A 22,596-nucleotide genomic window follows, 5' to 3' on the forward strand; every position below is an offset into this window, starting at 1 on the left:
TGAGGCAGGCACTCTTTTAGGTGTTGAGGACAAAAGTGGACAAAATTGATAAAAATTCAGTCTTAGCCAAGTGTCTCTCCTGCAATACAGATGATTTCCAGCCGTTAGAGATGAAATTTGTCAATCTCCATTTTATAAGTAAGCTATTTGGTAAATAGTTTTATGCCCAACTCTCTACTCAAGCAATGCTAGTCTTAGATCTTGCCATCAAAAGATAGATGTGATCTTACTGAATTTTTTTCTCCTTATTTCATATATTCTGCCTCTGATATTTCATTCATACAATTCTGAATTCCTTTTCCCCCTTGAAACATGAAAACAGCCCGGCCATGCGTGGCTCAGCAGTTGAGCATCGACCTAGGATCCAGGCGATCGGGGTTCGATTCCCGGTCAGGGCACATGCCCAGGTTGTGGGCTCGATCAATGACTCTCTCATCATTGATGTTTCTATCTCTCTCTCTCCCTCTCCTTTCCTTTCTCTGAAATCAATAAAGGTATATTTAAAAAAAAGAAAAGTACAAAAGAAACATGAAAATAGGAACATGTCTTCTTTATCTTTCTATCCTCCCAGCCTCAGTTCTAACACAAATCAAGCACTCAAATGTCTGTTCATGAATTGTCTCGGCTTATTTAATACTAATTAAAATTTTGAGCACTTACTTTTTAAAACAATATCTAAACTCAGTCTTACAGAAGGGAAAACTTCCTTGCCCCACCAATTAATTTGCCAAGTGAATCGATTTAAATGATTTAGTATTCCACTTAGTTACCACCTAATTCAAGTGGTTTTAATTAATGAATAAAACTCTGCTGTCTGAGTCTTTATTTAAACAAAGATAAAAATGTCTTCATGCTATTGTCTTGCATATAAATTAAACAGCATTGTATTCTCCTTCCAAACTTCAGCTGATGATCAACAGATCTTTCCTTTTCCAGAAATCTTCAATGGTTCCCCATTTCCTAGAGAACAAAGTTAAAAATTCCTTTCCCCAGCATTCAAAATCTTTTGAAACTGTCTTTATCCTAACTTTCAACCTAAAATCTGGAAATCCCCTTTATGTCTCATTCTGCTCCAATCAAACAATTCACTGAACACTTATATCCTTATTTTGGAAAAGGCAATAGCTTTCTCTTTCTTCTGATGTCTACTCCCTCCCAATTTTTACATGTCTACATAATCTATATACTTGAAGGCCTCTCACAGTAGTCTATTTGGTAGCTCTCTTATAGCAGCCACCACCTTCTATTTTGTAAGGTAGTTATTTATGTATATGCCATATGTATAGGTCAGGTCTCCGCTAGACTGTATGATTCTTAAAGACATATGTTCTATTTGATTAAACTCTGTATATATCATAGTACCTACCCCAGTACTTTTATTGAATACATTTTAAAAATTACATCAATTGTTCTGAAAAAAATAGTGCTTCTACTGTTCATGACTTTTAACTATTCTTTCTAAGACTTCAGAGGCTTAACCCCAAAAGAAACTGCTGAGAAAAATTACAACCTAAGTTCATTAGTATACTGTAGAGACTCAATAAATGCAAAATTGCTGAAGTCTGAAATAAAGGATGATGAGCTTACAGAGTATTTTTCTCCCAAGTTATAAGAAGACCTGTTTTTTACAAGGTCAGTGGCCACTTCCTCCTTTGTCCTCCAGAAATATCCCTCTTTGTGTAAATATCTGATAAACAGTATATAAATTTTATGATTACTCTGCCTAAAGTGTCTAGGCACACCTGAGTCAGGGACACAGCATAACACAATCACAGTGGATCAAAGTCTGCGTCATAAAATCTGACAAAAAAGGCTGTGAGTCCTTTGTTTCCCCTTACCAGGCTTGTAACCTTAAGGAGTTTAATTGACCTGTCTAGGTGTCAGATTCTCATATGTAAAAGACAACAATAATAGTACCCAAAAACAATAGTACCTGCCCTCCATGCTACTTCGAGAATTAATAAAAAGTATGTATATAAAGCACCTACCACAGTAAACCTAATAACTGTTCATTACTACAATATAGTTTTATTTCTGACATTGGTATATCTGTGTAGAACAGCAGAGGGATCAGAGTAAATTATGAACAAAAGTATGAAGAACAAAGCAAATATCAAAGGTCAAAACTTTAAAAGGCCTATTAATATTTGAACACTATTTATAAACTTTATTGGAAATTGTCTGGGAAATATCAGCCCTTAATCCAAGTTCACTGTGTCTATATGTCCCATTTTTATATGTCTGTAAATATTATTATCATCTGAAAATTCCAGCAGTCATCATAATTTATTCAGAGTAATTCCAATACTGACAATACATTTTAATCAATCACACTCTTCTACCTGCCTCTGAAAGGTGAAGCCATATATTTTAAAAAAAGAAAAAAACTGGCATTAGTTTTAACACCCTAATTCATCAGTTTCCAGTTTTGCAGTTTCCTGTCACACTTCTAGGCTGGAATTTTCCCCTGAAGCACCAAAGATTAATCAAACAAAATCAACAAACATTTACTGTTTAATAAATGAGTACATTGCTAGGTGTTAATGTTATCAGGAAATCATTTACAAAGAAAGAAAAGAAAGGGCTGATACAATAGCCCACTGTCAAAAATCCAAGAGCACTAGGCCATGTCCCTAGATTTATGAGAAGCAACCAGTTAGGTTCCCAGACAGGACCAAGAGAAACACGGAGGTATCGATACAGATTACCAGTAAACAATTCCACCCTCATTCTTGACTTTCCTTATTAAGAGCAGCGGTGGGAGAGTCTTGAGGGACACAGTGGATAAGAGTAACTTTATAAAACCTTTAAATGTCAGATAAGTTAATACTGTTTTATAAAAGGTATGAACCCTAGGAAATATTTTCCTGGCTGGAGTTGCTACATCCTGCTAACCAGACAGATCTGGAAGAGCCTAGGTGTCTCTGAGAGTGAAGACAAAGTACTTAATTCAAGTTTTCAGAATTTGTACTCCAGACTGGTATCTCAATGAAAGCATGGAACTTAAGTTCCAGTGCAAACTGGCACTTACTGATGACCAACTCCTTAACCTCACTGGGAAATAACAGAAGATACCTATATTGGTTTCTACTCAGGTTCCTAGCACAGAGCTGCTCTAACCCTTGTAATTTCCCAAGTGATAAGAGCACCCAGAGCATCTTTTGTTCTAACATTTTGTCTTTGACCTTGGTTCCTAAATCCCTTGGAATTTCCTGTGTGACAGGAGTACATTTTGTAAGAATGAGGCAACTCTTAGTGAGCTCCTGGGTGACTCCTGAATGGAGCTGGTCACCAGAAAGACCAAGCAGTGATGAGAAGCTTGAAACTTTCAAGCTTATGCAGAAACATCCCCCAATTCTAAGAAGAGGAGAGGGGCTGGGAATTGAATTAATGATTGATCATATCTGTGTGATGAAGCCTCCATAAAAATTCCAAAAGTATGGGGTTGAGAGAGCTGCTGAGTTGGTGAATGTTTCTGCATAATAAGAGGGTGGCATACCCTAGCTCCTTGGGGACAGAAGCTCCTGCACTTAGGACCCTTCTGGACCTCATCCTATGTATTGCTTCATTCGGCTGTTCATTCATATTCTTACTATATCCTTTATAATAAACTCAGAAATGTAAATAGCATTTCCCTGAGTTCTGTGAGATATTCCAGCAAATTATCAAGCCCAAAGAGAAGGTCATGGAAACCAAGATTTATAAGTGGTTGGTCAAAAGTACAGGTGACAACCTGGTACTTGCAATTGGTGACTGAAGTGAGGGCAGTCTTCTGGGACTGAGGCCTTAACTTGTGGGATCTGATGCTAACTCACGTAGACGGTGTCGGGATTGTAGGACACCCAGCTGATGTCTCAGAGAATTGCTTGGTGTGGGAAAAACCCACATGTCTGGTGTTAGAAGTATTTGTGTGTGTGACTAAAGGAGAAATACCAAGTTGTCTTTGCATTCATTAATTCTGCCTCAGTTTCCTCAAATGTAAAAGAGGAAGAAGAATGCCTACTTCACAGATTTGTTTCAAGGGGAATGTGGAAATTAACTGAGTTAACATTTGCAAATTATTAGAGTAGTTAATAACTTATTGTTAATATTATTGGCTAATGCACTTATGTTCGTTTACATATAAGCAACAATTTCTTATTTTCCCTTTTTTTTTGGCAAGAGAATTTCCTTTCATTTCCTATGTCTGTATAATATGTTTAAGATTCAGGATCAGGTAGAGGAAAGTAGGTTCCTTCCCTTCTTAAATATGATAACTTTATAGTCCTCCTGTGCTCTGTGGTGATGAGAAGGCCCTTCTGCGGTTTCTAAGCAGACCCCTTCCCGTCACGTCACCTCCATACCACCTATCCTCATGTCACATGACACAGTATCTATAGACTAACCAAAAGTTGATACTAAAGATCTCACTTTCCATAGTCCTACTGAAAAACAATAGCTATAAACATATAATCCTTCATTTGGAGAATAGCATAAGTTTTTTCACACCACGACTCATAATCATTTCATTATAAAGATGGCAACTGAGGCCCAGAGAGGTTAGTTAACTTGTCTGAGGACACAGGGCCTTAGTGAGGGAGCCAGGAGTAGACATGATATTGCACAGTGCTTATGCAAACCTGCCAAACAACCTCAAATTCCCCGTGTTTGTAGGTGCACCAAAACGGCACTGGCCTTTTATATACCTATTCACTCAAATATCTATTCTAACTCTTCTAATTTGGGAGTGGAACCACTTAGTATTCCACACCAATTAAGAGTTAGAAATATCCTCCAGTGAGTTTTAGTTCCAGGAGGCCCCAGATTGTCAAAAAGAGTTAACATGCTCCTCTAACTAGTACTTATGTTACCAAAAAGCACTCTTTAAAAAAAGAAAAGGAGTCATGGGTCACTCACTATCTAACATTGAAACAAGTCTACATGCTCCATACCATAAAGTCTTTGAAATAATCTTTGTTTCACAGCATTACTCAATAATTGATGTATAAAATGATAACACTGTCTCAGTAGCAAAGAATTATATTTCATATACTACATTTAATAAAGAATATAATCCATTTTATGGAAAAAAAGTACATAGAAGTTATGGTTTTTATGTTTGATATTTAGAGTTTAATAACATAGCCAACTTCCTATGAAATAATTCCATTCAGTTACTTAACAGGTATCTCAAACTCAACATGTCTAAAATAAACTCAACATCCACCCTCAAATCATCTCCTCCTACATTCTCTTCTTTCAGGAAATTGAATCAAATAAATCCCTGTAAGAAACTCAAGACTTGTCCTTGACACTTCCACCTCCCCACCCATCAGAGCCAGTCAAGCACCCAGCTCTCTTGCTCCCATATCTCAATACTTCATTTTACCTACTTCTTTCATACCTCGCTGCGACTACTCTGCTCTAAGCAGGCGTCGCTTCCTGAACAGAATTTGTGGAACCTGGCTCTTCTCCAGTCCATTCTCCTACTTAAATCCATAGTGATCTTTCCACAGCACAAACGTGATCATGTCTGCTCTGCCTTTTAAACCCATTCAGTGGCTTCTCAATTTTTAAATCCTTTCTGTGGCTCTTATTCATTAATGTAGTCATCTCTATGATATAATAAACACATCAAACTCACATCCAAAACAAATCTAGAACCCTCATAATGACCCACATTCAGCCAAAATGTTCACCCTCACTCCATGCTCCTGTCTCCCTGATACAAGAGTCAACATCCTAAATTCCATATTCATAATTAGCCTCACTTGATTTATATAAAATCTTGTTGCATCTAGATATATCCCTAATACATACATTTGCAAATTTTAGTTGATTTTAGTTTTTCAAACTATGTCATGCTTATATCATCTTTCAAGGACATAAATTTTAAACTTAATATTGTATCACCAAATTCATTCATATTGGTGTGAGTCACTGCAGTTCATTCATTTTGACTACTATATACTAATCCCATATATTGATATTCCACTGTTCATTCATCAGCTTTTCTATGGATGGGCATATAGATTATTTTCATTTTTTCATTTTATGAACAGTAGTACTACGAAATATTTGTGTATGTGGAAGAAATTTTCTTGAATATATGACTATGAGTGATGGTTCATACACAAATGTTCAGATTTCAAAGATAATGGCAAATTGCTATCTAAAGTTATAATAAAAATATGGAGATGCATCATTTCTAACAGTTGATATGATCAGCCTTTTTAATTTTTACTAGCTGAATGGATATCAGTATGTAATTATAGCCTTGATCTGTATTTCCCTGATCAAAATTGATGTTCAATATTTCTTCATAAGTTTTTTTGCTATATGTGTTCCCTTTCTTAAGAAGTGTCTATTCATTTTTCTCCTATTGGACTACTTGGGCTTATTTTATTAATAATGGGATCTACACACATGCACTATTTGACAATAATCTCTCAGTTGCATGTTCATTGAACATCTACAATTTGTAACTTCTCTTTTTACTTTAAGTTATATTTAAATGAGCCAACTTTCTCAATTTTAATATAGTCAAATTTATCAGTATTTTTTTTATGGTCAAATGTTTTGTGTAGTGTTTCAAAAGTTTTATTAATTCAAGGTCTCGTAGATGTCCAATTTTTTTCTGCTAAAAGTTTTAGTTTTGTTTTGACATTAATACATCCAAAGTTTATCTTGGTTTGTGGCATGAAGTCGACATTCAATTTCATCTGTTTTCCACATGGATTGCCACTTTATTGTCAGCTCCACTTACTGAACAGCCCTTTTCCCCCCCATTGGTGTGCAGTGCTTCCTCTGTCATATGCTGAATGTTCCGAACACCTGTGAGTTTACTTCTAGGGTCTCTATTCTGCTCCACGGCGCTATCTGCCTACACTTTGTGTCCCTTTGTCCAATACTACAGTCTTAATCACTCTCATTTTATAAGACTCCTGTATCTTTCTCCTTAAGAAGTATCTTGGATATTCAGTAACCTTTATCATTTCATGAAAATTTTAGTATTTTCTTCTTTAACTGTTATTTCCTACTTTAATGTTTTAGACCTTAAATTGCCACAAGCTCTGTGAAATGTTATCTAATACCCTAGATCTATTTTCCTCTACTCAGAGCATCCTTCCTCCTCCTACTAATTCTCATTATACCCATTATGCTCTCATTATACGTCATCATTTCTAAATTACTTTTTTACAGACAGACACAAAGAAAGGGAGAAAAATGTTTACTTTGTTATTGACTATAAGCTTCAAGACAATATAGCTCAGTTCCCTTATATCTCCAGGCCTCACCACGTATTGAGCATTCAACAAATGATTTTAAAAGAGTTACTCCCTCCTTTGGGATCTCCCTGAGAATAACTGGTCCCCTGCTATGGACTCTATTTTCACTGGACAGCAAAGCCTGGTGGAGCCTCATTCAGGCCTTTCAGTCTCTTTATCAACATTTAGCAGAGACTGAAACAAAAATTACTGTGACCCAATACTGCACTGAGGGGTTTATGCGTATCATGTCATTTAATTCTCAAGGCAACCCTGTGAAGCAAAATTTATTGCCTCTAAGGTTCTCATTTCAAGTGAGAACACTATGATTTTATTAAGGAATTTGCCAAGAATCACATAACCATTCAGTGGGGAGGTTGCTCAACAAAGCTTGAGCTTTTAACCTTGTGGTAATATTGTTACATCACTTGTGAGCTCACATGTCCTTATGCTTTTGTTTAGGATTTTTTTTCCTTTGCCCATAACTGGACTATGTTCTTTTAAAAAAAAAAAAAAAATTGAGATACAATTGAAACATAATTGTGTAAGTTTAAAGTATAAAACATGTTGACTTCATAGGCACTGAAATAATTGATAATGTGATTAATAAATAAATGAACATTTCTCAAAAATTAATTCAGAGTATATGCTAGTATTAGCTACTTAAAAACTGTTTTAATGTAGAACTAGAAGGGATCTTAGAAACCACCTTGTCCAAACCCTTTGTTTTAATTATAGAGACACAATAGGTCCCAAAAGATGAACCTTTTTAAAGTCAAAAGGCCTGTTTTAACATATTTTGAACATGAAAATTTCAGTTAATGGAACTTTGCACAGCATCATTTGCCTTGAATAAAATACATTTTAAACACATGGCACAAATTCCTAAATTAAGTATCATTCTGAAATAATAACTAAAACTAGAAAATGTAACTAAACCCCTAAAGTGTATTTTACATTTATTCAAGACAAACATAACGTACAATTAAAGAAGTCTTAAAAATAAAGAGAATATAACTTAATTTTACAGTGTAATTAAAAGAACAGATCAGTATTTTTGCCTTACATCATTACATTTCACACTTTCAGATTTAAGATTGAGCATTAAGAACTTAAATCAGCAAAACTGTACTTTTTTGGTACTTGTAAAAAAGGCTGTCATAATTTTGCTGAATCAGATTATAACATTTTCTGTGACCAATCTAGATGTCTCCACTCAACAAATGACAAAGTGATCATTCCAAACTGATGTAATCCATCAAAACACATTTCTACTTTCAGCCAAGCAGTAACTCAACTGATTCAAACAAGCAGAGAAGCCTGATTTATTCTGGGATTTTAACCAAAGACCAGCAAATCAATCCCTATGTTCATTTATCAAAATCTGATAGACTCATAATGTTCTCCTCTTTGAATAGCTCTAGTATAAAGGTATAAAAAGATGCATTAAAATACTCAAATGGGTCTAGGCTCAGTCACTTCCAAAGTACTTTTTCTCAGATCTTTGAAGTAGTTAAAAACTACAGTGAGAAAGTTAAACTCATTTTGGAAAGAAGAAGATAATGAGAATATCTCCAATTGAGCAAGAACATTATTGCAATCTCAAGCAAGCTCAAGATGTCCTTGATACTCTTTTAACAAAAATAAATTTTTGTAAATGCTATTCTGTGTTTTCCTACACCTCATACAGCCAGATAATACCAATGAAATTCTGTTTATCAGCATATTTTGATTAATAAATAACTTCAAAAACATCTGTAACTAAAACCAGATTACATTCATTAAATAAATGAAAATCTCAAGTCAAGAATTTATATTCACTCTTCCTAAAGGTACAAACATTTCAAGTAGGACTCAAAGTTTACCTTTCGTCGTATTTAAGAAGAAAACTTCTGCTAAGCAGAAAAAGAATGTAAACTAGATTACAAGGGAAAAAATGTTTCATTCAATGAAAATAAAACTAGTTTCAAGCACATTAAATGCTTCACAAGCATTCATTTACTAGAAATATTGCAAAAATATCTTTATAGATCTAGAAGTCAACCAAAGGCATAGAGAAAATTATGTAAAATAATTGCAAGAAATAAATGTCTATGATGTCGCTTAATGAATCCCCATTTACACATATCTCTATGTTTCTTTGAAATTCACTCCACTCCTCAATGAAACTCATCCCGAAAGAGGTAAATATTGAGTTAAAGTGACTTTCTGATATCCTTCAAATTATCTTTTGCCCTTAACGTAGGGCAACAATCTGATGGCCCATAGGTTGTACCTGATCACCAACATGTTTTGTGTAAAAAAGTGTTTGCTTGCTTGCTTGTTTGACTATTTTTGGAAGTCCTTAGGGGTATCGTGTACAGTTCCATTTTGCTACAGTTCCCACTGTCTCACTTCAGCAGGTTTTCTTCTTTACATTATATGCTTGGTCTCTAAGGGCTTTTGCTTCTGAAAGCCTACATTTAAGATTCTGTCCAATTTGAATGTTCACTGAATCATGTTTTCTGTACAGTCCCAGAATGTAGGAATTATGAGAACTGGAAGGAACCTCAGAGGTTAGTTCATTCTTCTCATTTCTTCCAACAATATACTGAGGCCAAGAAAAGCAGAATTGCTTTCCCACAGTTAAATGTACATTAATAGTTCTGCCAAAACGTTCTTCTAACTCAATAAGCTGTTTTCCAACAACCCCCGTTCTGAAGTTTCATGTTTTGTCGTGAGTCACCACCACTCTCTCATGTCTTTAAAAGCCACGTTTGCCTCATGAGCACTTACCCCTGAGCGCAGGTAGCAGGGACCTCTCCTTCCTGTCGTCACATTTGTTACATTCACTGAAGTACAGGAGCAAGAAGACATCAACCAGAACCCACATCAGGGACGTGGCGAGAACCACCTTGCAGTACACAAGCCTCCTCATGTCTTTCCGTGATTTCTACTTAACAAACAGACCGAAGACAGATGCTACTGTGATAAATCCAAGCCGCAGGGGTGAACTCCAGCATAAAAGCAAAATGCATCCCACTGCATTAAAAAAATAATAATAAGGAAGGAAAAGGGGGGGAAAAAAGAAAAGAAAATTTTATTACCATACATTTTGTTTTGCATAAATGAGATATAACATGAAATATATGACTTAGTTAATGTTCCCAAATATATCAGCACTTGGCTTTCAAATTCAGAATTAAAAATGCAAACAAATGAAATCTGTAAGCAAGCCAGGTGGCTAAAATTGGAACAGCTAATCCTCGATATGCTACTACTCTGCTGGGCCCTTAACAGCTATTGGATTTTTTCAAGTAGTATTGTGTTCTCCTTAAATTCCTTTCATAACATTCTGCAGAGCACCAGGCTGTCAAACGGCACGGTTCTGAACTTACCCTGCTTCAGCACTTTCAAGGAGCAAATGCAGCTGAGATGGAAATCATGCTGGGACACAATACATTGCAGAGGCTAAAACTGACCTTTATACACAGATAGGCCTGGGTCTAGTTACTTCATATTTGTGGGAGTCTTTCTAAGTGTTGTTTTTTCATTTATAAAATGGAATAATAATGCCAAACCTAAAGATTCGCAATGAGGGCTAAGTACCATTATGCTTGTAAGTCATCTTGAAGACGACAAGGTTATTAATGTATAGAGCAAAAGGAATTCTCAAATTCTCAACCAAGGCAGTTACATGAAATAAGTCATCAGTTATGAAGCCTTAAAAACCCCATCTGGTCTGCATTGAAAGTATTCACAGCAGATGTTTATTTTTGAATGGACAGCATACATTCAAAAAATACTATTAGAGGAGAAACAACATATTAGTGTAGAGTGACTTAGAAGAACCAGAGTAAGAATTCTAAAAGGCATAACAAAGAAACGTGCACAATTAGTGAGAGAGATTCAGGAACAGTATAGGATTAATACCACATACATTTGTTCTATTTACACTACATAGGACAGTAAGGATCTGGTTAATTCTATCTATATAGTATATATATCGTATAAAATATATTCTCACATCACTTACTTCATTTAAAACAATATCAACTGAAGTGTAAATTTACTGATGTGAATAAGTAACACGGTTTCCACAGAGAAGTTATTAAATACAAAGATACTCTGAATATTTCATAAACATGTGTCTCAAAATTAAAACATCAAAGTGCAATTTGCTGAGGCAGAAGCTCTTTAAATTAAAGGCAGCTGACTTTGTATCATAAAGCAACACAAATGCTGTTGCCTGTTACAACCTATCCAGACTGGTAACAAATTCAAAATTTACATAATGTGACAGTTTAAAAAATTATTATACCAAAGGGTCTGCTTTCAATATTTATATAAAATTTACATTTATTCAGCATCTTTTTTTCCATAAAAGAAAGAAGCAAACTGTACAAATTTAACACAGACATGATATTTAGGGATTATTGTTTACTTGTTATTTTTCTTGAAAAAATGCCATGCTAATTATTTATTTCATTTTGGCTTTATTGTTCTGTAAAAATTATAGCTAACCATTGGAACTGAGCCTCTAAGCCTGATAGGAGCAAGATTCCCCTGTATTTCCTGTCACTTTGTGTATGCTTTACAGAATATGAATGTGAAACAACTAGACCTACCAAATTTTCTGTCTGTCTTTGGTAATGTAGGTTCCTTCAATTTATTGTAGAAGAAAAATCCCATGGAAAAGTATATTTAAGACTGATGGTTACCAAATGCCCATTCCCAGATTTATAAGGAATACCTTCAAATAAAAGATCCTATAATAAAGTCTATATATTATATAAAATCCTTTATTATAAAGATTGACAATAGAGACATAAAAAGTAGCATTCCTGGTTCTGTCATAAAGTGAAATGATGACTTCAGAGAGAAGGATATGTGACGATGGAAGCAGAGGTTGAAGTGAAACAGCCTGAACCAAGGAATGGGGACAGAGCTGGCTGAAAAACCAGAAATGGATTATTCCTTAGGACCTCCTGCAGAAACCAGCTCAGTGAGAATCACTGTGAACTTTCATTGATTTTAGCCCAGTGAGAATCATTTTGAACTTTCCACATGCAGAACTGAGTCCTAGCCAAAGAAGAGGAATTACACTATTGAAATTGAACCAGTTGGATACGTTCCTTCAGAAAATGAGAACTTTCTACGCGAGCTCATGGACACAGCAGTTACAAAGAAACCCTGCTCCTTAGAAGTTGCAAGCACCCCTTCCCCACAAACTGATGATGCGCCTGAGGTAGCAATTACTGCTCCAGCTAGGAGTAACCTTAGAAACAGGCCCAACACCTGACTGCTCACTTCCACCCTCGGACTCTGCCCTAAAAAATACTGTATAAGTTATTTGACCCCAGCTTAGACAGAGAACATCTATTGTCCCTTCTCTGAATTTTCATTGAATGAATCACAATCAGGAGTATTTTGAAATCAACACATCTCCAGGGTGCACAAGCTTTCCTTCCGGCCTTCCTGGAAGTCCACCCACTCCTTCTGTGGGAACCACAGAGGTCTAGAGCAAGGGAACTGACCATACAGATGACCTCTCTCAACAGGAGGACAGCGGTCCCCCAAAAGAATACGATCCTGAGTAATGTGCAGGCCTGCTCCGTGGCTGCACTCCAGCCTGTGAGTCCCCTGAAAATCCATTTCATGCCTATGGGAAAAAAGATGAACACGAAGAAGGACAAGATGAAGTTTGTTTGGCAAATAGTCCTTTGCCTTTTTTTTTATATATGTCTTTATTGATTTCAGAGATAGGAAGGGTGAGGGAGAGAGAGAGAGACAAATCAATGATGAGAGAGTCATTGATCGGCTGCCTCCTGTAGGCCCCCTGCTGGGGATCGAGCCCACAACCTGGGCATGTGCCCTGACTGGGAATCGAACCATGATCTCCTGGATCCTAGGTCGGTGCTCAACCGCTGAGCCACGCCCGCAGGGCAGTCCTTTGCCTTTCAAGCAGACTACAACAGAAATAACTCAGAACCTTTGGTAAAAAAAATTAAACCCAAAGTGAGCAGTAGAACAATTTTTCACACACAAAAAACAATGAAGTTGAAAACCATACCACGTTGGTACAAGAACAAATACGAGTGGATCCCGGAATGGGGACCAGTGGATTGTGAACACGGGGGGTGGGGGGTGGGGGGATTGTGCAAAGAGCCTGTACCCTGGGGAGAAAAAGGCCATTGCCAAAGGCCCTGATTGACATGCATTTATCAAATACTGTGTCTAGATCAGATTCTGATCTCATTGTCTATCCTTCGAAAGAGAAAACATCAAGAGTTAACTGGAGTGAATTTCCAACTGCTGCACACGGTTCTACAGGGAATTCTGAAAGCACGCCATCCTTCACCCTGAATGGGAGGAAACTGACAACACAATGAGTTCCTTGGATGCTGGAATCCACAGCGAACCTGGAGAATGAATGGTGAAGCCACGAATGTGGCATCCAGCTTCCCACTGAGCTTTTCTGACCCAACTCCTACAAACTTCTGCTGTTCCTCTGTGATCTCCTCGGGAGTCTGCCCTACAGTCCTCTTTACGCGGCATTTCCTTTTGTGTTCAGCTCTTGTGAAGTTCTTTCCTTTTGTCATCCTTGCAATTCTTCCTCATGGCAAGTATAACAGACGCCGCTGCTGCTGCTGTGCTTTGGGAAGTGCTTTGCTTGAACGAGTCAAAAGCAGCACGTTTGACTGAATCAACATTTCACACGACGTTCAATGATTAGAAGTTCATGTTCACAATTACCAATAAGGTAGCTACTCAGAAGAGACTTACATATACAAGGGAACTAACATATTTATTATGTTATTGGAGTTCTATAAGTTGTAAACTAAATACTGTATCTATGAAGAACAAATAATCAATAAAATCAAGGAAGTTTTAAAATCTTGGGACGATTATGACTCCACCAGTTAATATGTTGACTTAGCCAACTGGGAATTCAGTAATAATATAGTAAAAATATTTAAATAAAAGTTATCAATGAAAGCATTTAGGGCACAAAATATGACAGCATTTTATTTCATGCCATTTTTTCTTGAAAGGTCAAAAATAGAATGTTTTCATCATTTCTCTTATAGTTTTACCAATGTGACTTAAAAAAAACTACCTTTTCATTATGGAAAATTTTAAACATATACAAAAATAAAGAGAATAGTATTATAAACACTTATATACCCATCACCCAGTTTTAAAACCTATCAACATATGACCAATCTTGTTTTACTCTACAACAACCATTCACTCCCTATACATACCCAGAATCACTTTAAAGAAAATTTCAGACATTGCATCATGTCATCTGTTAATATTTTGTGTAAAACTCTAAGATACAGATTTAAGAATATAACCAAAATACCACTACCACACCTAAAGAAAAAGCAGTTATGTCTTTTTAAAATTTAATTTAATTTTATATTTTTTTCTTCTTTATTAAATTTATTGGGGTGTCATTGGCTAAAAGATCATATAGGTTTCAATCGTACATTTCTATGATATATAATCTGCATATTGCATTGTGTGCCCATTACCCAACATCAAATCAGTCAAACAGTAATTTTTTAATGTCTCCAAAATGTCTCATAATTTATTTTTTAACCTTTGGTTTGTTTGAATCAGGTTGCTATTAAATATATTATGATTGGTTGATAGGTCTCTTAGGACTCTTTTAACATATAAGTTCACACTCCATTTTTTTATCTTGTTCCTGGAAATTTACTGTTGATGAAGTCAAGCCAAACTGTTTTAAAGCCTTCTTTTATGAGTTCAATAATCTGTTATTTAAAACTTGGCTTCTTTCAAAGTATGAAAATCTATTTTAAAAATAATTAAATCCCTGCTTAAATTAAAGGCAGTACCATAACAGTAAAAACAAAACAACAAAAATGACAAACAGTAAAAAGATGACATTACATAGGCATGTTGCCTCTCTGTTTTTCATTTATTTATAACATATTTTCTATCCTATCCACTTCACAAAATATTGTGACTTAAGCAGAATTAAGATGAGGACATTTTTAAAGGAAAGTATGAAGAATATTATTATAATAGAAAAACCTGAAATCACTTAATATTAAATATTACAATGTCTAAGATAAGTCATTTCCTAAGAGCCTAATATTTGAAGTTATTGAGAATTTAATTTTAACTTTAGCTATAATAAAAAGTGAAAATCACATCTCATCACCACTTCAAAAATTATTCAAATTAATTTAATTTGATGGCCTGCTAGATCTATACATCAAGATAGTAACACCAAAAGAAGTCTAACTTTAGTATTTTATGGGATGAAAGTAAGTTGCTGTTTAAATTTTTGTTTGTTTATGAGATAGTCTTTTCTTATATATTTTAAGCTTTTAATTCTATTTGTACCTTGAAAATATACTACATGTTTTCATTCACAAGGATCTTATCAGTGGCACTCGTAAAATAGTAATCTTGAATATTGTGTTCCGATACTGTTCACATGAGAACAAAACTGGTTGAGCAGAAGGATGGTACAATATACACAGCAACACTCACCAACATAAGCACAGTTGGTGGCCCAGGTTTATTTAAGAGAATCAGCATCTGTATTATGTTTTCAATCCAGTAAGCCCTTATTTATTTGCAAACACTGTTCTGTCTCTCAAACCAAGTCCAAGTTCTGTAATATCCCTGGCTTGCCAAGTCCATGTGGAGCATGACCAACTTTGCATAAACTACTGGCTCTTCTATCCAAAAATACAACTTTTTCTAATTGTTTCAAAATCTTCTTAGCACAGTTATTTCCCTCTTTTAAAATATTTCTCTACATAGAAAAACTTCAAGAGTTAGAAAACTATCAAGTACCATCTTGCTAGTCAGACTGCCTTTCCTTTTCTTCTTGCACACTAAATAGTATCAGCCAGATATTCTATGAAATATTACAAGATTTTTGTTTGAAAATATATATCACTTTCCCTATCCTTATCAAAATGGATTTCAAATATAAAAAAACATCTGGAGAAAGTTTATAAGTTTGGTAACTGCTATTAAAATTAAAATACATTTTTGTTTGTGTTTTTAATTAGGAAGTTATCCCTTACCTGGGAGTCTAGTTTAGTTGCTGTTAAAGTTATTTTAATTTGTAGTCATATATTTTCTGTTGTAGAAAATTGCATAATAGGTGCAAATTTATTCAGTCTATTTTATGAGGCTGTATTGAGGCTGCCAAAGGATCCTGGAAGCTGGTGTAAGACTGCTGGTAGTGCTCCCAGAACTTTCAGGCACCCAACACATTTCAAATGTTTTTAATGGCTATGCAGGAGCTTCTGTGAAGTGGTGACTGGACAATTTTGCAGAGTTTAGTTTATGGACAGATAAATCTAGTGTGTAAGCACTAAATGAATATCCTGAATTAGCTACACAGGCTTATTGAAAGGAAGACTGATCTTTGAATGAAGGAAGATCTAAAATGAAGGTGAACTTGAAAAATATGCCCTCAGCCTAAAGCAAAGGGTCCACCGTAAAAACTACACCACATTGAAAGCTATAATAAGAGACACAGAAGCAGACAAAAAGAATGTAAAATAAATGCCTTACATGGAAAAAAGATGGAACGGAAGCAAAAAAATTACATACGCCCTCACTTGCATTTAAACTAAGGAAAATTTAAATATTCATAACATAAGATTTGTCTATTAGAAAGCAACTTAGCTTAAAATCTTGAAATATATATTTCAGAGTTACAGTGCCATGATTTGAATCTGGGTTCCAACACTCACTAATTACATGGCTTAATTCGAGTTACTTAAATGATCCATGCCTCCCTCCCTTTTCCTATTCACAAAATATGAACAATAGTAGCTACCTCATAAGGCTATGATGAATGTTGAGTTAATTAATACATGTAAAGCTCTTATTACAGTGTCTGATACATAGGAGGGGCTCACTATATAGTACCTATTATTAGTAGTAATAGTAACATTGTTATTATCATGAACATGATCGAAAGAACAAGAACAAAGAATGAGGATTCTCCTCATCAGTCTTTCTAGAAATAGTGTATGTTGAGTACGTGTGTATTCAGGGAATCAGAAAACAAGGTGAGCACCACAAACATATCTGATATTTACAAATGTTTAATATTAAATCACAAATATACTTAACATTAAGATTTGTGAGCATTACAAATATATTTTATATTTAATAACAAAAGTAAATTTAATAGTTGTAGTTTCTGATGTAGTTACATAAGATACAACAATTGTCAAAACTCATTGAACTGTACACTTTAGGTGCAAGTAAATTCTGTCTAAATTATACCTTATTTTGCCCAGCCGGCATGGCTCAGCGGTTGAGCATTGACCTACGATCCAGGAGATCGAGGTTTGATTCCCAGTCGGGGCACATGCCCGGGTTGTGGGCTCAAGGCAGCCAATCAATGACTCTCTCTCATCACTGATGTTTCTCTCTCTCTCTCCCTCTCCTTTGTCTCTCTGAAATCAATAAAGATATGTTTAAAATAAATAAGTATAAATAAATAAATTATACCCCATTTTTTAAAGGTAAAAACAAAACGTTTATGTACCTAATGATTCCCTTATTTCATTGACTTTTCTTTAGCTAAAGAAAATCATAGGCAGGACTGAATCAGATAAGAGGGCTCCTTCCACTTAATAGCTGATTTCATCTACCATTGTTATCACGGCAGCGACTTGGGCCTCCTGGCTGTTCCTTGCATAGGCCAGTAATTATCTTGCCTCGAGGCAGGCACCTATGCTGTTTTCTGCGCTTCTTTCCTTCAGCTATCACCTCTATCCTGCTCAAATGCCAAATTATGGAGAGCTTTTCTATCAACCTATATAAAATAACAACACACTCTGTATTTCCTTACCTCACTTTACTGTTCTTCTTTGTACCTCTTACAGTCCAATATACTTAAAAAGTTAATTGGTCTTTATATATGTTTTTGTCCCTCTTAAATAGTAAACTGCATGGGAAGAGAAATTCACATCTCTTACATAGGCCTTCTCACTCTAATATATTGAAGTTTTAAAACTCCAGTGCTATAGTAGTTATAGGCTGAACTGTGCCTTCCCCCTTAAAAAAATATAAAAATTATATGTGAAGTCCTAACCCCCAGTATTTGAAAATGTAACTATATTTGGAGATAGGCATTTAAAGAGTCAATGAAGGTAAAATTAGGTCATATGGGTGGGCCCCAATCCAATATGACTGGTGTCCTTGTAAGGAGAGGAGATTAAGTCACAGACACAGAGAAGAAAGACATGTAAAGTCAGAGCAGCCGATACCTGTAGGCCACAGAGGGAACCCTCAGGATGAAACCAATTCTGCTGACACATTGATTTTAAGCTTCTAAAATCTCAGAAAATAAATTTCTGTTGTTTAAGCTACCCATTCTGAAATACTTGGTTAGGCCAGCCTTAGCTAATGAATATACTGGTTAAATCCAACTTTCCCCTACTCCACTCCCACATGCAAACAGATGAACATGGCTGGAAAGAAAGCCCCATTCTGCCTGTCCTCATTTCAAATCTATAAACTCCCACTTCCAGTCGTTGTACCATTCACATCTAATCCTTCCATACAAAAGGTTTGAGTCATAGGAAGGTGATAGAAAAAAAAGAGGTTACGTTATATTTATTGATCTGAGACACACCAAATTTCATGGCTACGGAGGGAGAGTAACAATCTTGACACCTGGGGAGGAAATAGATTGTATCCCACCAGGTGAAAGAATAGGGTGGGCTCAATTCTTGTTCTCTTTGTCACCTAGATCTAGCACCAGAGCCTGGCAAAATAATCACACTGCATGATTCAGAGAATCAGCTTCTGCAGCTGACAGTCTGACTCCTGTTTTATTTGTCACCTAAACTTGATAATCTCTGAGGAGTAGAATTGATTTGTAGTCTTTTGCAGGTTTGAATTTTTAATAGAAACATGTATTATTTTCAGAATAAAACTGTGAGTTTAATATAAATAGTAAAGCATTGCTTTCTTTTATCCAAGAGATACAATTGAGTGTCTATAGCAATGCCAACACTATGCCAGGCACTAAAGATAAAACACATAGTCACAATCCTTGACGTCTGGGTTAGGATCTGGTAGAGGAGATAGACAAGAGCATTGGTGTAGGGGTAAGAAAAGGCAAGTGAAACATTAGGAGTGATTTTAAGATGTAGAACTCTTACTAACACATAGTTATTACATGTAATTAACATTGAGAAAAAACAGCAACGAACAAAATTATCGGGCACAGAGAGGTTGAAAGAAGAGAGGAGCTTCATAGAGAATGTTTCTAAGGCAGATGGCATTTGTCAAGGCAGTTCGTTACACAGTGGTCTTTCTAGTCATGCTTGGATATAGAAACATCTATTCTATGAATATGCTGTGAATGTCAAAGCCTGAAATATAAGTTGATGAGACTTTACAAGCAAAAAATTATTAAAACATAATGAAATTAAGTCTTCATAAAGAAAGCCTGTGAAAAGCAATATACGACCCTCAAAAAGAAAATAAAAATTTTCTATATACAAACTAAAAACTGCTCATTGTTCATTTGTTTTAGGTATTTAATGGCTGCTCAGGATGCGTCTAATCACATAGGATATCTGTGGCTTAAACTTGTCCATTATTAGCTACCAAGAGGGGAAAATATAAATCTAAAATGTTCAACTGGATATAAAACCTAGAGATTTAAGACAACAGTAGAGCATTTAGACAGTTCCCAATAGACATCCACCAGCAAGCTGGCCATCTTCTGCCATAAATCACATGGTTAAAAAGAAAACAAATGTTTCCACTGAGACAGCTAACCATTAGAAAATCTTAACCTCAGCTTCCTAGCTGGCCTTAAGGCTTCTGAATTCTTTATGACAAAGATGTAAGGAACAAATTACAAGTGTTCCTTCTTTGAAATGCGGAGAATTACATGGCTATTTCTCGTCTAGGGTTTCTTTCCAAAACAGGAGTGTTTATTTGTAGAAAATAATGAAGAATAATATTAAATTATCTTGTAAAATTATATCAGGTCACTCTGCTCCAGCTGGTCATTCGTGGGAGACAAAACAAAAGTGAGAGGGTGTCAAACAAAAGCCCAGAACTCTAGGGTACAGCAGGATCCCAGCGACATAAAGGAGAGGATGCAGAAGGGGTGCGGCCACATAAAAAGCCAGACAGAAAATGAATTAGAGCTCCTTCTGAAATTTAATCACAAAATGGCACAAAGGTAAATCAAATTTTATTTGCATGCTTGAATATATTAATTTAATTTTAAAACTGATTTAAAAAACATTAACAAGTGAAATATTCAAATTCCCTGACTCCAAAAAAAATAAAAGTAAAACACATCTTTTTAAAGCTACTATATATTTACTTAGTAGTTTGATTTGCAACTCCAACTGTTTTGTTTTTTCCCTGCAACCTTCCTGGTGAAGTTATTAATTATAAATTAAGTGCTTTAAAAGACAGGCAATTAGAGAGAAGATATAAAGAATTAAAAATCAGAATATTGAATAATTAGTCCCCAATTAATTAAGGGTTAAGTAAAATTATTATATAACCAAAGAATTATAATTCATCTTCTTATTAGCAAAGCAATTGTCATACGAAATTGCTAAAGACTGTAACTTGTTAATCCACATAAAGCCATCTACTATAATGGAGTATATCATCCAATAATAGAAAACAGCAATAACACAAAGAAAGAAAACTTGCTAAAAATACATGAGAAAGGAAGAAATATGCTTCTTTACAAGATTTAAAAGTTGATCAAAGATTACCATTATATATATAAGCACATGAAAAGGAAACTGCAATGAAGGCAACATTTTCACTCTCATCAGGGAAAAACTACTAAATAATTTAATTAGGGATTGTGCTAATTAAAGATCTGTAAATTAAAATTAAATATTATTTTTGACAAAATTATACTTTAGAAAAGCTGGATTAAAATGGGTCCTTGTTTATTCTACAGGTTGAAATGTAAATCAGTAAAAAACTTTTTTGGAAAGAAATGTGGTTTATTAAAAATAAGTATGATTTTTGGGGGTGTTGAGTTTTATAAGTTCAATATAAATTTTGTATATTAACCGAATATCAGATGTATCAGTAAATATGTTCTCCCATTCAGTTGATTGTCTTTTCATTTTGTTGATGGTTTCCTTTGCTGTGCAAAACTTTTTAGTTTGATGTAGTCCCATTTGTTTATTTTTTCTTTTGTTTCCCTTGCCTGAGGAGATATATCAGAAAAATTATTGCTATGAGAAATGAGTGAGATTTTATTGCCTATGTTTTCTTCTAGGATTTTTCTGGTTTTGAGTCTAACATTTGAATCTTTAATCCACTTTGAGTTAATTCATATGTGCAGTGTAAGACAGTGGTCTAGTTTCATTTTTTTGCATGTATCTGTCCGATTTTCCCAACACCATTTTTTGAATAGGCTATCTTTACCCCATTGTATGTTTTCTGCCTCCTTTGTCAAATATTAATTGACTATAAAGGTATGGGTCTATTTCTAGGCTCTCTATTCTTCACTAATGAATATGTCTATTTTCATGCCAGTACCAACTAAAAAATGGGCAAAGAACCCAGCCGGGCTTGGCTCAGCAGTTGAGCGTCGACCTGGGATCCAGGCAATCGGGGTTCAATTCCCGGTCAGGGCACATGCCCAGGTTGTGGGCTCGATCAATGACTCTCTCATCATTGATGTTTCTATCTCTTTCTCCCTCTCCTTTCCTCTCTCTGAAATCAATAAAGATATATATTTTTTTTAAATGGGCAAAGAGCCTCAATAGACACTTCTCCTAAGGGGACATACAGATGCCCAATAGACATATGAAAAGATGCTCAATGTCACTACTCATCAGAGAGAGGCAAATTAAAACTACAATGAGATATCACCTCACACCAGTCAGAATGGCTATTATCAATAAATATGTGCTGGCAAGATGTGGAGAAAGGGGAACCCTCATGCACCATTGGTGGGGATGCAGATTGGTGTAGCCACTGTGGAAAACAATATGAACTCACCTCCAAAAATTTAAAATGGAACTGCCTTATGACCCAGCGATTCCACTTCTGAGAATTTATCCGAAGAAACCTGAAACACTAATTTGAAAGAATATATGCACCCCTATGTTCATTGCAGCATTATTTACAATAGCCAAGATTTGGAAGCATTCCAAGAGTCCATCAGTAGATGAGTGGATAAAACAGCTGTAGTATTTCACAATGAAATACTACCCAGCCGTAAAAAGGAAGAAAATTTTACCTTTTGTGACAGCATAGATGGATTTGGAGAACACTGTGCTAAGTCAAATAAGCCAGTCAGGGAAAGACAAGTACCATATGCTTTCACTCATATGTGGAATGTAAT

General features: G+C 35.3%; 1 protein-coding gene across 1 annotated transcript in view; it reads right to left on the reverse strand.

Annotated features, from left to right (window-relative positions):
* GALNT13 (polypeptide N-acetylgalactosaminyltransferase 13) overlaps positions 1 to 22,596 on the reverse strand; it is a 417,763-nt gene that overhangs the window by 347,108 nt on the left and 48,059 nt on the right. The window contains exon 3 of the mRNA XM_081141998.1: positions 10,023 to 10,268. Within this exon, the coding sequence (XP_080998124.1) occupies positions 10,023 to 10,164 (142 nt within the window). The 5' untranslated portion in view covers positions 10,165 to 10,268. The remainder of the gene's footprint in view (positions 1 to 10,022; positions 10,269 to 22,596) is intronic.

The sequence above is a fragment of the Miniopterus schreibersii genome (genome assembly GCF_964146895.1).
Source record: "Miniopterus schreibersii genome assembly, chromosome: 7".
Lineage (NCBI taxonomy): Eukaryota > Metazoa > Chordata > Mammalia > Chiroptera > Miniopteridae > Miniopterus > Miniopterus schreibersii.